The 14,521-nt window shown below is 55.7% G+C and overlaps 2 protein-coding genes across 5 annotated transcripts; both read right to left on the reverse strand.

The window, feature by feature from the left end:
* Window positions 1-885: 885 nt before the first annotated feature.
* Hamp (hepcidin antimicrobial peptide) lies at window positions 886-2,369 on the reverse strand. The gene is made up of 3 exons (XM_004858837.3): window positions 2,167-2,369; window positions 1,173-1,232; window positions 886-1,087 (listed from the first exon to the last, which is right to left on the reverse strand). The coding sequence occupies exons 1-3, from the start codon at window positions 2,251-2,253 to the stop codon at window positions 983-985; spliced, it is 252 nt and encodes an 83-aa protein (XP_004858894.1). The 5' UTR covers window positions 2,254-2,369; the 3' UTR covers window positions 886-982.
* A 1,840-nt stretch (window positions 2,370-4,209) lies between these two features.
* On the reverse strand, window positions 4,210-14,235 carry Usf2 (upstream transcription factor 2, c-fos interacting). 4 transcript variants are annotated; one of them, XM_021239682.2, is made up of 10 exons: window positions 13,599-14,222; window positions 13,279-13,325; window positions 13,058-13,176; window positions 12,790-12,909; window positions 12,034-12,184; window positions 11,826-11,913; window positions 11,489-11,547; window positions 5,274-5,368; window positions 4,983-5,111; window positions 4,210-4,906 (listed from the first exon to the last, which is right to left on the reverse strand). In XM_021239682.2, the coding sequence occupies exons 1-10, from the start codon at window positions 13,658-13,660 to the stop codon at window positions 4,817-4,819; spliced, it is 960 nt and encodes a 319-aa protein (XP_021095341.1). In that variant the 5' UTR covers window positions 13,661-14,222; the 3' UTR covers window positions 4,210-4,816. The 4 variants fall into 4 exon arrangements, with proteins under 4 accessions (XP_021095341.1, XP_004858891.1, XP_012932988.2 ...); XM_004858834.4 differs by having other exon boundaries at window positions 12,709-12,909; XM_013077534.3 differs by lacking the exon at window positions 11,826-11,913 and having other exon boundaries at window positions 12,709-12,909; window positions 13,599-14,235.
* Between the last annotated feature and the right edge of the window lie 286 nt (window positions 14,236-14,521).

Raw genomic sequence — 14,521 nt, forward strand, 5'->3', positions numbered from 1 at the left:
CCATTTTTTACTTTTCCATTTTGAGTCAGGGTCTTGCTAAGTCACTGTGTTGCCCTGGGCTAGGCTTGAACACGTGAGGCCCCTGCCTCAGCCTCAGGGTGCTGGATCAAAGGTATGCGCCACCACACTTGGCTGAGAATACAAGAGGCAAATCAAACAAATCAAACTAATCAAACTAACTCTCTTCACTCACTGTACCCTTCTGGTCCCCGACGGACAGTGGTTCTCAAACTTTGTGGTCTCGGGACTCTTTTACTCTCTGAAAAACTATTAAGGATCTCAAATAGCTTTTGTTTTAAGATTTGGTAGGTTATATCTACAGTTTCTTAATGTATTAAAACTTGAAGAGCTGAGATGTAGCTCAGTGATAGAGCGCTTGCCTAGCATGAGCAAGGCCCTAGGTTTGATTCTCAGTACCACAGAGAAAGAAGGGGAGGGGGCTGGATGTCAAAGCAGGCTACACAGCGCACAATCCATTAGAGCAATGATGTCATTATTGAAAAACTCCACGTGTGCTCATTAGAGTGAAAACAGCAAGTGATGTTTTAGGAGTTTCCTCCTTGTGGAGCCCTGGAAGGAATCCCTGGCTCTTACTCAGAACCTTCATTAGGCTTTGGAGTGTGACCCCTGTCTTAGGAAGACTCCAAGGAGAGGGAACTTTGTTTAACTTTTGTCCCCTGAGGTTACAACATAAATTCCAGGTCTTTTGAACTGAGGAAAGAAGGGAAAGAACAGAAAACAAATTTGTTTCACCAAGTTTCTTGGCAAGGTGCAGCACACAAGAATCCAGTATATCCCATTGAGCTCTGGCCCTAGCAAGGCAGGGTCCAGGATAAGGCCCTGGCATAAGCCCCTGGTGGGGAGAAAGGACAACAGACACTCCAGTTTGAAAAATAAAAGAAGCAGCCATTTTATTCCAAGACCGCTATTGGAGGGGGACAGGAATAAATAAGGAAGGGCAAGGGGGTTAAGGCAGGAGGCTCTATGTCTTGCAGCATATCCCACACCTTGCGTTCTTACAGCAGCCACAGCAGAAAACGCAGATGGGAAAGTGAGTGTCCCGCCTCCTTAGCCTGTGCAGTGTGGGCTGTGGAAAGGAGGGGAGAGTGAGTGTTTGGGTCTGGGAGAGGGCAAGGCGTGGGGACCAGAGCAGGAGTCTCCCCGGCTCTTACCGTGAAGCTGACCTTGGCTTCGGCTGTGTCATGGGGCTGGAGGTCTGCAAGCTGCCCTGTCTGAAAGAGAAGGGGTACTGAGGATGGCAGAGCTCTCAGGCTGCCCCACCTACCTGCTCCTGTCCCAGTGGTTGAGACCTCATGGCCCGCTGGACTCCTGGGAGGGGCCTTGCTTTCTTGCTCTTCTCTTGCTCCCTTGGGCATTCTCCTTTTTATAAACATCACAGATCTGTCACCTCCTCTCCCACAGCCCCTACTCTTCTTTGGGATATCACCCTCCCCTGTCTGGATACCAACTTCAACCTCTTGGAGCATCTGCCTGCATCTTGCTCCTAATAATACCACCAGTGACTTCTAATGTTACCAGTCTGATCGTGGCTTTCCCCACTTTAAAAGCCAACAGGATGTTCCTGGTACTTCGAGGATAAATTGGTGTCTGCAGGGCTGCACTCTGCACACCCTTGACCTCATCTCCCAGTACCCATGCTTGTCCCACCTTGCTGCTTGTTTGCTCGTCACCTGTTACTCTCCAAGGCATACAAGCACAGTATCATTTTTCTCAACGCTCTCAGCTGCCAGCCCCTTGTCCCCAGTCTGGTTGCCCTGTGGTCACTCCACACCATCTCTTATGCTATTCATGAGTAGTATTTACTAAACACAGTTGTTCATTTGTCTGAATTGTTCACAAACTAATGCCCTGACCAGGATGTAAGCTCCGTAAGAGCAAAAACCTGTCTCTCTCCTACCGGTATGGCCCACTTCATCCTATTTGCAGGAAGGCTTGACACAGAGCAGCACTCAGTGGTACAGTACAATTAGCTCAGGGATCCCCCCACCCCCACCCCATCCCTGATACTCTATCCCATCCCTGTTCCTCCAGGAGGTACCATTTCCCCAGAGCTGGCCTCAGCTCAGCAGCAGTCCCCCACTGCCACCGAGATCTGGCTTTCCATTCTAGCTGCCCTGCTGGGAGCCCGGCCTCCAAGACTCTCACCTGTGGCTGGACAATGGAGCTACTGGTCAGGCTGGCAAGGAGGAGGACCAGTAGGCAGGCAGCCTGGATCTGAGTGTTTATTGCCATAATGCAGTCTGTCTAGCCAACCGACTGTTGGGTCTAGGACTTGCTCTGGTGTCTGGGGCTCAATTTCAGTCCTTTTTATGAGGCCCACTGGAGGAGGCGGTGGTCTGAGCCCCCACCCCTTTGCCCTAGCTCATTTCCAAGAAGGTAGTGGCGCCGTAAAGGCGGGAGAGATAAGCGGGAACAGTGACAGGGGACAGAGTTGTGTCACCCTCAGCCAGCAGAGGTGTGTCTAGGGGGTGGAGCAGACGGGCCCACACATCCCTCTGGCCAGCTACTTGAGAACAGTTTTCCCCAGTGTGATGTAAACCTGTTGATCTCAGAAAAAAATCCCACTTTTTCCCCAGAGGCTGGAGGACAGAAGCAGGGTGCCCCTCTCCCACCCTTCCTGGATGCCCTCATTCATGCCAGCATGGCTGACAGACCCAGCATGGTTGCAGGGAGGGGTATCCCATTGTCCTGGGGGCTCTGTGCACATGCACAACTTCTGGGAAGGACACTGGATAGCCAGGTGACTACCACACTCGTTGGCTGAACCTCCACCATGCAGTTTCTGAATGTCAGACTTTAAGATGTGGCTCTAGTGGCTGGAAAATGACCATAGAAGGTAGCATCAACATCAGCATCTGATGTGTCTTACATGCTAGAACATTACTTTTTGTGATAGCCAGTGCCACCTGGCCTCTGTAAAGCGCCTGGGCTCTGCCAGTATTTTGGGGTCTCAGCTGCCTCCTCAGGCACTGACCCGAGTTGACTTCTCTGATGCCAAGGCTTGTGATCTTCATCACCAAGCTCTCTACCTTCTCAGAACAGAGGGGCGCAGCAGACTGCAATGGACCCTCTTATCCAAGTTCCCACTCAATGGCATCAGGACCAGCAGTGAGGGAATTGACAGCACAGAAACTGGCAAACACAGGGCTTTTTAAGAGCTGGTTCCCCAGGACATCACTGGCCGGGGGATGAACCAAGGCTGACTGCAGTACCTTTATTCCCATCTACCTGGACCACCTTGCAGTACACATGGCCCAGGGAACCCACAAACCTTGATTCCTGAGATGGGGTCCTGGCCATTCCACCTGAGCCATGCCAGAACTATCATGTTACCCGTCGCCAGAGCATGGGGAACAATACTGTCAACACTTCCTGGCCACTAAACTGCCCAGACTCATTGGACACCATGAAAATGGATGGGCCCTGGGGAGGGAGGGCTGCTCTCTCCGCCTCTTCACTCCACATGGCAGCTAATCATACCACACACTGAGATGGCCTCACAGGGGAAAACCCAGGAAAAGGGGCCAGGGAGACCAGTTATGGCACTGGGGGTGGTGGCAGGGTAGGGAGCTCAACAAGGTGACTGGCAGGCAGGCCCAATCTCAGGAGGAAGTGAAGGAGGGCTGCACACTGACCTCTGGGGGACGCAGCAGCAGCATCCTCCAGCCCCAGCAAGTGTTGCTGCACTGGCTCAGGCCAGGTTTCATCATCAGCCAGGGGCAGGGGTCACAGCACAGGCGCCAGAGCCCCGGTGTGCGGCGACAGGCTGACGGGCCAAGCCTGGCTTGCTGGCCATCTGCCCTCCCTGGGGGTGGGGGGCTCAAGGCCAGGCCCCATCATTGGCTGGTGCAGAGGGGAGGGCTTCAGCCCACAGGGCAAGGCCAGGAGTCAGGCCTATTTTCAGGAACTGGTGACATGGGAGACCCCAGCCTCTCCTCCAACAGCATGGGACATGTCCTTGACCCTAGGTCCTCCCACCCCCACCCTGCATCTGCACCCCTGGGGCCTCAGAGAGAGTATTCAACCCTTAATTCCTCCATCTCACCAACAGACTGGGCTCCAGGAGTGTGGGATGGCAGGGACTGGTACACTGCCACCAACACAACAGCTGAAGTCTTGGCCTTGAGGAGCTCTGCACTGACCCCAGTCCCTCCCCAGGCCTGAGATGGACAGACACTGACAGACAAGGCGGGGGCCACATGGGGCCAGTTTATTGCAGTTAAATACCTCTCTCTCTCTTTTTTTGCCCATTTTTCCATAAAGAAAATTAAAACGCACACACACACACACACACACACACACACACACACAACACACGCACGCGCGCACACACACACACACACACACACACACACACACTCGCGCGCACACACCCAAAAGGGAGCAGGGATCCAGAAACAAGAGGTGGAGTGGGACACGGCTTTCCTGCTTAGGTCCAGGCCCTGGGTGGCCCCCCAAAGCTCCCTCCTTCCCATAAGCACCCTGTCTCAGTACCTCTAAAGAGACCAAGGAGGCAGCAGGAAACAGCAAGGCCTCTGTCCTCCTCCCTCTGGCCCCCTGGTGAGACCACCAGGAGTGCTGAGGCTTGGGGAGGGCTGGAGAAGGGAGGCAGACAGACAGGTTGTGAGGGGGTCATTTCCAAGTCGAGCAGGATAGTGGGTAATGTATCCACAGAAATTCATCATTTCATTTCATTTTTGTTAAAAATCTACTATAAAAAAACGCAGCTGGGGGAGGGGCATGTGTCCCTCTCTGTGCTAAGGGCTGGGGGCGGGGCTTCATGGTGGAGCAGGCATCACTGCCGAGCACTCTCGCCCACCATCTCCAGGTTGTGCTGCTGCAGCTGGGCTCGAAGCAGGGCATTCTCATTCTTCAGCTCCTCAATCTGTAGGTGCCACAGGGGACAAGTGAGCCAGGGGCTAGCTCCTGGGTCCCAGGAATCCTGGGGCACCCATACTCACCTGCTGCCTCAGGAGCTCATTGTCTACCTGCAGCCGCTCGGCCTCCTTGAAGGTCTCCTGCATGCGCTGGTTGGTCTGGCGCAGCTCCCGGATGTAGTCGCAGGCCTTCGACAGGATGCCCCCTTTACTCTGGTGGGCGAGAGCATCAGACGGAGCACTGCCCACCAGCCCACCCAGGACAGCATCAGTGCTGGGGGTCAGCCAAGCTTCCCGGAAGGGGCTGGGAAACTGGGGCCACTGCAGCAATGCAAGGCCAGGTGGCCTCCTAGCCAGAGGGCAGGGGACACTTACCGCTCCTGTCTTGCTATTGTCTGTGTTACAATCTGGAATGATTTTTGAAAGTTGGACAATCCAGTTGTTGATTTTGTCCCTCCGCCTCCGCTCCACTGCAAGAAATGGCAGTAATAATGGCTACCCAACAACACTTACTGGCCCTGCCCTGAGCTCAGTGAGGCCTGGTACAGGCCCCATCCAAGGCCACAGAGCTAGGAAGTGCAAAGACAGAGCCCTGGCTGCACTGCTTCACAGGAGCATAACAACTAAAACCCCAACCTCGAACACCACACACCTTCAGGCCAGAAATCAAAAGCTACGGACTACTGGGCATGGTGGCACATCCCTGTAACCCAGTACTCTGGGAGGCTGAGGCAGGAGGACTGAAAGTTCAAGTTCAACCCAGGCAACTTAGCAACTTAACAAGATTAGGTCTCTGGGCATGAATGCATGAATGAAAGAGTGAGTGAATGAATGAGCCAGGATGTAGCTCAGTACTGGATTTAATCCCCCTTACACCAAAGCAAAGCAAAGCAAAGCAAAGCAAACCTAACCTAAACTAAGCTAAGCAAAGCAAAAAAAAAAAAAAAGAAAAAAAAGCCCTAGGGACTGTGATTGTTTTCTTTGGCCCATCCAGCATACTTATGAAAATCTGAGTAATTTAAAAATTGGGAAATTTCATGTCATAATGATCATTTGTGGCTTCTTTTGAAAAAGCAGCTCTGGACAGAGCGGGCTCCTATTCTCAGGAGGTGAGGAAGGGGTCAGAGCTCCTTTACACAGGACCCAGCAACACTCTGGTTCCCACATCCCCTGTATGGATTCTCCACCTCTTCCCAGAAACTCTGGTCCCCTGATCTTGCTTTTCTCATCTGTAAATCAAACCTGATCATGCCTTGCCCCTGGTTAAAGTCCTTCTCCAGGGCTCTGGCAGCAAGTCCCAGCTCCCCAGGCTGGCACCTGTAGCTCTCAGAGGCCTGGACCCACAGGCTCTGGCTCCTAGGAACAATATGGCCCTACACCTCGAAGGCCAAGGAAGGCAAAGTGATGTAGAAGTTCACTTCAGAAGCCCAGATTTGGGATTTCATAAAACTCCACAATCTCCCTCAGAGTCACATGCGCAACCCCTCTGGCCCATGTCACATCCTTAGGACACCTATATGGGGGAAAGCACACATCTGAGCCAGAGACCCCAGTCTCATAGCCTGGAGGCACAGCTGCCCAAACCTTCAGAAACTTCTGAGCTCAGGACTACACTGTGGGGCAGAGGCCTGGGTGTCCCCTCCTTCCATACACCCCGCCTTCTTGCCGGGAAGGTTTAAGAGGTGTATGGTGTTTGTGAAGGGAGAAGAAAGCACCTTGCGGGGGGAGGGCAGACATGCTTCTCCTGAGCTCAGCACCTCCCCAGCCCTGCCCTGCCCTGCAGGAGTGCTCCTGGCCCAGGAGCAGGCACAACCCACCTCCTCTCTTGGCCCCAACCCTCCACTACTGTGGACCAGCCCTCACCACCTCCAAGTGCCCCCCACTTGGACTGAGCGAGTCCCCCGTGAGGATTCTCCTTCCTGTGCTCTGTCCATTGTTCCCTGCTCCCAGGCCCATCCTTTCACTCTCCCCTTTCTCAGCACGATGCACCATGCTGAGTGAGACTGTGGAGGCTGGGATGCATCTTAACTGGACTCTGGAGAGAGCTCGGGCCCTATTACTGTCATAGTGAGCAGAAACCTGCCATCAGGGATAGCCACCTCTTACGCAGTAGCCAAAAGCAGCAACAAAGCTGAGAGTCCCCAGCCCAGACCTGGTGTACTACTGCCATGTCCCCCTGCAGTGTGCTCCATCCATCCCCAAGCTTTCAACAATAACCCCATTCCCCGAAGTCCAGCGCTCATGGAGCTGGGCACTGAGCTGCAGCCCCACACTCATTTCAAGCCATTTAGGGTGAGGGGGGTGACACATGCCCTTCCGTGTGCACTTCTGAAAAACCTAACCCCCTCTGCCCTGCCATGGGCAGGGAGGGACCAACCCCACTCTGTCATGCTGATGCCACAGTGCCACTATGAAGTGCCAATCCCACTGTGTACAAAGTGCCTGGGGAAGGCAGAGGGTGGGAAGGAATGTTTCCTCCACAGCCTGGGGGTGGGATGAACACGGCTGGGCTGGTAACCGAAAGGAGGCACATTAGGTAGAGAGCCAGCAAGACCCCAGAAGCAGTGACGTGAGAACATGCTGGGGGCTGTACGAGTAGACCTGTGTGCCTGGCCTGCTCTGCCCAGGGGGCGGACCTCGTCTCCTCCTCCAGGGCCTCGCTCCTTGCGTTCAGGGCCTACACTAACCAGGCTGTGCCATGTCAGGCCTGTGCCTTGGGAAAACCACATTGGCACATTTGAAACAGAGGATGGCCAAGGCCACATCCACTCTACGAACGCACTTCAGTAACACTGAATGACACTAAACACTCAATTCAGTAGCAAAGTCTGCCAGGACTCAAAGCAGAAATGGCCAAAACCACAAACAAGTTGGAGACATCGATACTCTTTTCTTAACTGACAGAATAAGTAGACAAGATTTCAGGACAGAAAGTACAGGGCCGGGGATTTAGCTCAGTGGTTCTGCTACCTGCCTCACAGGCGCAAGGTCCCAAGTTCGATCCCTGGTACCAAAAAAAAAAAAGAAAATACAAATATACTCAACCAACTCAGCCTCTGTGATCCTGAGGGAATCCCCACCCTATAGCAGCAGACACACGTCCCTGTCATGCACACAGGCCACCTCCACCAAGCCAGACCATATTCCAGCTCTGAGATAGGCCTTGATATGTTTCAAAGAACTGAAGCCATACAGTATGTTACCTGACAACAAAAGAACTAAATTAAAAATCAGCAAAAAGATATCCAGAAAATCCATAAATATTTTGGAATTAAGCAATACGCATCTAAATAATTCCAGGGTCAAAGAAATTACAAGGAAAACAAAAATACAATGATGAAAGCACAACAAATATAAATGGGATGTGGCAATAGAGGGAAATCTGCAACAGTAAACACTCTAATTAGGAAAAAAAAAGATCTAAAATCATATGAAGTGAAAAGGGGGAAGCCGGGCATGGTGGCACACGTCTGTAATCCTAGCACCCAGGAGGCTGAGGCAGGAGGATCGCTGTGAGTTCCGGGCCAGGCTGGGCTACATAGTGAGACCTTGTCACAAAAAAAGGGGGGAGCAAAGACTAAAACTTAGCAAATTAAAACTCAAGTACCGTAGAAGGAATGAATTAGTAACATTAATAATGAAAACCAATGACACAGGAAAACCAATTCAGTCTGGCCTTTAGAAGTCAGATTTCACATAAAGATGTGAATTTCTGGTGACACTGGGCCTAAATTCTGCCATGGCAGCAGTGGACTGACCTTGGAAGCCCAGTTCAGTAGGGTCCCCTCCCCTCTGTTACACCAAGTGCACTCTGCTCCTTCAGTCCCTCTTCCCCAGGGCACCAAGAGAGAGGGAAAGAGACACTGGCTTGAAACCCACTTCTGCACAGCATCCTGAGGTATGCGGACACAGGTGAGAAGAGGGCACAGCTGAAAGCCATGCTGGCCTTTGCTCCTGTCGTGGTAACTGTGACAGGGCTGCCTTTTGCTGTTCTGGAGAGAGAAAGGAGGCACATGTGCATTTAGGGAAGGAGACAGCAAGTTCTGGGTTAAGGCTGGCCAGAGGCAGAGATTCGGAATTGCACTTCAAACAGGGGCCTGGAATCTGAGAGAGGATGGCATAGAAACAGCTTTGCGTATCACTGGGTTCTGAGTGGTGGGTGAAGCCTGGGAGGACACAGAGAGGCAGTTCTCACCTCACTGTGAGTGACAGACTTTTGGAGAAAAGAAAGAATAGATGCCTACAACTGGGGATGGAGTTTTGGGAATACCAATCAACCAGTTAACCCCATGGGCCATACCCCTGGGATGGAGGGAAAAAGAGGCCAGATCTTAAGAATCCCAGCAGCCAAAGAAAGCCATTCCCTAGCCTGTCTAATGTGAAGAGGCTCCTGAGAAACTTGGAAGCAGATTCCCAGGCCTCCCCTCTGATAGAGTCATTGTGAACCTCCGGGGGAGCCCTGGAGACTGACTGTGAACAAGCCTCCCGGGAAAAGTTAGGAGGCCTTGCCCTGAGGTACAAGAGGCAAAGGAGAAGAAAAGGCGGTAGGAAAACTGAAGAACAGAAGGGAACATTCCAGAAAGGAGGGGAACAGGCAGGGTCAGATGCTTGGAGCTCAGACAGGAGAGGAAGCCAGTGGATTTGGCAATGAGGTCATCACAGGTGACCTTCAATAGAGACAATCTGGTATGGCCACATGGCCAAGGGGACAGGGAGGATGGGCACACAGCAAGTCAAATGTTCTGCAGGTGAAAGGCGAGAGGGCAAGATGCAGCTGGAAGGAAGGGGTCACGTAGAGGCTGGGAACTGTTGAGGATGACCTGGATGGAGGTGGATGGATCCAGGTACAGGTAGAGTACATGGGGCAGGAAGCCAGCTGCAGGCCACACATGTGCCACCACGCACTGTCATGTCTCAACTTGCAGCACGTCACCAGGAGCCTTGGAGTGGTCAGTGCCAGTTTAAAGGGGACAGGTACAGAGAACAAAACCAACCTGAGGCTACATGGCCACAAAGTGGTGGACCTGGGGCTGCCTTGGTAGCCAAGCTCCAACTCATCCATCCCCTTCAAAGCAGCCTGACCTCAACATGAGGCTGTCTTGAGCTGTTTTCCCCAGGCTCATCCTTTTCATATCCTACAGTCTTAGACCAAACACCTGTGTTTACCTCCTGCTTTCCTAGAATCTGGCTCCCCCTCCCACCCTAGCAGGGCTTCTCACAAGACCCTGAGTGATCTGCTAGCTGCCACCTCAGCTCTGCCACCTTTTCTTTCCTGAGTTCTGTCCTGTTCTTCAAACACACTCAGGCCCCGGATGTTTGCACACATTCTTCCTGCTGCCCACGACTCTTCCCAGGTCCCAGAGTGGCTTGTTCCCTAAGGTATTCTCTGGCCCTTGCTCAAATGTTTCCCCTCAAGAGGCCTTCAGAGCACACAGTTCCTGTTCACTTCCTCACTTTCTCCAAGAGCCCTATCATGCCACCTAATGTCACGCTGTGGCTGTATGCATCTTCTCTTTTTCCCACCACAGTGAACACTATTAACAACTGAGACCACATCTGTCCTATCATCCAAGCCCCCAAGGGCCCCAGGGAGGGGCCAGCCCAGGTGTGTGCACGCTGGCCAGAGGTCTGAAGTCAGCAAGCTCCTTAGTGCAGAGCCCATACAGGCCCCCAACCCCCACCCCATATCAAACAACTACAGGACGCAGGACCTTGGCCTGGCACTCAAGGCCTTTCCTGACCCTGCTGGGTCCCCTCCCAAGGCAACCACAGGAACCTCTGCCCCACCAAGCAACCTGACCCTCTACTCCATGCTCCCTCTAACTGATAGGTGGGCAAAGATTCAGGGGAGGCCTTGTCCAACACCCTCAGCCACATGCCCTCTGTCTACTGGGCCTCTGACACTCCTCATCAGGCTCCAGACCTGACACAGGGCCCACAATGCCCAGCCTGGGACCCAGGGTCAGTAAATATTTGTCAAATGTTAGCTGTATGGGTGTCAGTGCTCCCTTGGCACCTGCAGGCTGCTATGTCCATAATAGAACTGATCAATTGAGGTGGAAAACAACAATACTGCAGGACAAAAGGCTTCAGGGTGTGATGTGTTGTTTCTGGGAAGGGAAGGCTGCCTTGTCCTTGGTTGGCCAGAGGCAGGTCTTCCTGTGGCTTCATCCCTCAGGACCTGAAATGTTGCCGGCTGGGAGGCAGGTGGCATGGGAATGAGAAGCAAGGGCACAATAGCTGCCTGTAGAAGGTTGGCCAGGGGTAGGCAGATCAACTCGATTTTTCAAAAGGAGCAAGAGATTCATATGTGAACATTAAGGGTGGCTACTTTAGATGTTGGCTATTAATTAAAAAGCACGAGCCAGGCATGACCAAACACTTGGTCAATTTCAGTTCATGCCCTCTACCTCTGTTCTTGACACTATTCTGTCCCCATTTCAACCTTTCTGACATTCAACAGACACATCTCAGATGAGACCCAGCTGGTAACAAGCCAGAGCTGCTTCCCTGTCTGAGTCCAGATGTCAGGACTGGCTGGGGCTGGGAGGCTGCGGCCTGAGCTGGCCCTGCCTACCCCTTGCTCTTACCTTCATTGTGCTGAGCTCTCCGTCTCTCATCTCGAGGTGTTCTGGTTCCGTCAATTTTTCTAGAAGAGAGAGAAAAAAAATGGGGCACATATTATCTCAGGCCTGCGTGCCCAAGCACTTACTACAGTCAGACTTGATAATTATCTTTGCAAGGCAAACCCATACACAAAAAGGGAAGAAACATACTTTCCAAGCAAAGAAGGCTAAGAAACACATCCCGTGCCTGCTGGGCGCCAACCTGCCCAACTCCTAGGCCAAAAAACCCTCCATTCCTTCATCCCCAACAGCAGACCCTCCCAGGGTCCCCTGCTCCTGGGGCAGACACTCCTGCACCTACGGAGAGTAGGGGTGTGTCCGGGGTGCAATCGTCCTTTGCGTTCCTGTCTGAAGCACGTCCTGAGGCGTCATCATGACATAGAACTGGCCTGCAGTGACAGCGTTGGTTAATGGCAAGACAAGGGCAGAGCTGGAAATGGCTAGGGGCTTCCCTGCCTGCCAGGCCCATTGCTTCCCCTGCCTTCCATCCTGGCCTTTCCTCTTCTTACCTCCAGCCTGCAAGCTCTGGTCTGTGGTCTGTACAGACACTGCCGTTGTATCTCCCACAGTGGACGCGGGGAAGTAGGCAAACCGTGCCTCACCACTGACAGCCTCAGCAGCCGGGCTGCCACCATTGCTGAAGGGATTTTGGATTACAGCCTGGAGAACAGGAGAGAGACTGCCCTTAGCCATCTCAACCCCATTCATCCCCCTTGTTGCTGTGCTTGGTGGGTAGTACATGCTCTGCAGAGAGGAGAGTCCCTCTGTCCTGTGTCTCAGATGCCCTGAAGCCACACAGGTACTCAGCCATCACTTGCTGGGTCCCTTCATTTTACTTTAAGAGGCTTTCCTCGGAGAGACACATCTTCTTTTTCCTTTAAAGTTTTCAAGACAAGGTCTTACTATGTAGTCCAGGCTGACTTCTAGCTACACACTGGCTTCAGCCTCCCAAGGGCTGGGATTACAGGTGCAACCACCATGCCTGGCTCATCATCCCCATTTTATACAATAAAGTCAAAACAACAACACAAGGCACAAGAAGTCACTGCACACAATAGGGATCTGACTCCACAGGCCTCATCACCTGAGAGCAGCACCTGTCAGCCACCTGCCCCACCCCCTGGGGCTCCGCAAGGGCAGAGCAGTGCTACCTCTCTGCCCCCCACAAGATGCTGGGCACCTACCAGTGGGAAGGGTGCGGCGGGACCTGGGGGCACAGAGGCAGCAGCGGGGCCGGGGCGCTGGGCTGCCCCGTCCACACCCACCTGGGTCACAGCCTGCTGCCCCCCCGCGAAGGCAGCTGTGGACACGACGCTGACGGCGCCAGCTGTGTCGCCCTGGCCATCCAGCTGACCATCAGTCACCTGGACTACGCGGTATGTCACCTGCAGGGGGCGGCAGAGCAACAAGACCAGCGCTGGGGCTGGGGCTGGGGCTAGGGCTGGGGCCAGGTCTGAGCCTCTCCCAGCACGCGCGCCCGCCTGTCCTGGCTCAGCCTTCCGCCGGCCCGCAGGCGCCCAGCCCGCGCCTCACCTGTCCTCCATTATTCTCTGTTCGAAACTGGTACTGGATGTTGTGGTCGCCGAACGCCGCCTGCTGGACGCTGGCGATGGCCACCGCCGTCTGCTCCTCCGCCCCAGGGCCGTCCCCGCCTGCGGTCGGAGGAGGGTCGGGAGGGTCAGCCCCGCGCGGGGTCCACACGCCCAGCCCCTCCGCGGGCACGGGCCCAGCCCCGGTGCACCGCAAACACTCACCTTCCTGCAGCTCGACGCCCTCCTCTGCCTCGGGTCCCTTGTCGTGGCTGCGCGGGCAAAGGAGGGAGAGGGGTCTGGCCGGGGTCGGGGCAGCCCGCGCCCCCGCCCCAGCGCACGGCCCCCATTCAGACGGTGCGGTCCGACCCCAGGCGGGCGCCCGCGGGCCGGGGGACAGGGGCGTCAAGCACCGGGCGCCCCCTCCCTTGCGGCCTCCATTTTGAGCCGGGCCCGGCGGCCCTCGGGATCATGGCGGCCCGGCCGGCGGGCCGAAGGGCCGGGACCCGGGAGCGCGAGAAGACCGGCCGGCCGGGCGCTCTTACCTGGCGGCGGCTGCAGCGGTGGCCGAGGCAGCGGGATCCAGACCCGGGTCCAGCATGTCCATGGGGGGGGCGGGGGCGGGGGGGGCGCGGGGCCCAGGGGGGGAGGGGAGGGGAGGGGGAGGGAGGGAGGGGAGGGGGCGGGCGGCCGGGGGGGCCCCCGAGCCCGGCGCTCACGCCGCGCGGCAGGAGGGGACGGAGGAGACACGGGAGCCGCTCGCGCTGATCACGGGGACAAACAGTGGGGTCATGTGAGGAGGAGATGCCGCCGCCGCCGTCGCTCCAGCGCCCGCCGCCTCCTGCTCCAGCCTCAGCTGCCGCCTCCGCCCGCCCGCCGGCTCCGGGCGCCCGAGGCTCCGGGACGCCGCTCGGCCGCCCCCAGCCCGCCGCACGCGGCCCTCGGGCCTCCTTCCCTGAGCGGCCGCCGCCGCCGCGACTTATTTTTTTTTTTCACTCGGCCCGCCCTGGATTGCCGCTGCCTGTCCCCTGGGTCGCCAGCTCGCGCGCCCACCACCCAGCCTGGCCCAGTCCGGCGGCGGATCGCTGCTGCCGCCGCGGCCGCTTTCTATTTTTCCCCCCCTTTTTTTCCTCCTTTACTTGAGCTGCGCGCGCGCGGCGGCGGTGGCGGCGGCGGCGCGAGCGCGAGCCCGGGGCCGACGCGCGCGGGGGGAGGGCTGCCCCCGGGGAGCGCGCGCGCTGTCGGTCTCGGATGGCGAGCGCGCGCGGGCCCGGGTCTCGGCGGGGCGCGAGCGAGGTCGCCGGCTGGAACGCGGGTGCGGGTGGAACGCCGCGGGGCCAGACACGCTGTGGGAGTCTGGAGACGAGAAAGTAGGTCGGGTCTGAGGGGGAGGGGGACGGAGTAGAAGGGGAAAGACTCAGGGGCGCGCGCGCGCTCCCGGCGGCCTGGCAGGGCGCGCGGAGGCGCA

The sequence above is a fragment of the Heterocephalus glaber genome, unplaced genomic scaffold, assembly GCF_053883595.1.
Source record: "Heterocephalus glaber isolate CG9 unplaced genomic scaffold, H.glaber_assembly_v1.0 deba00001561, whole genome shotgun sequence".
Classification (NCBI taxonomy): Eukaryota; Metazoa; Chordata; class Mammalia; order Rodentia; family Bathyergidae; genus Heterocephalus; species Heterocephalus glaber.

Excerpts from the sequence above, each read along its gene's own strand:
- Hamp (XM_004858837.3), bottom strand. The coding sequence starts at position 2,253 with ATGGCAATAAACACTCAGATCCAGGCTGCCTGCCTACTGGTCCTCCTC. Across the intron at positions 1,233-2,166 it reads GCTCCATTGTCCAGCCACAG|ACAGGGCAGCTTGCAGACCT; the intron begins GTGAGAGTCTTG and ends CTTCTCTTTCAG. Across the intron at positions 1,088-1,172 it reads AAGCCAAGGTCAGCTTCACG|CCCACACTGCACAGGCTAAG; the intron begins GTAAGAGCCGGG and ends TCCTTTCCACAG.
- Usf2 (XM_004858834.4), bottom strand. The coding sequence starts at position 13,660 with ATGGACATGCTGGACCCGGGTCTGGATCCCGCTGCCTCGGCCACCGCT. Across the intron at positions 11,548-11,825 it reads CGGACACACCCCTACTCTCC|AAAAATTGACGGAACCAGAA; the intron begins GTAGGTGCAGGA and ends TCTCTCTTCTAG. Across the intron at positions 4,907-4,982 it reads ATGAGCTCCTGAGGCAGCAG|ATTGAGGAGCTGAAGAATGA; the intron begins GTGAGTATGGGT and ends TGGCACCTACAG.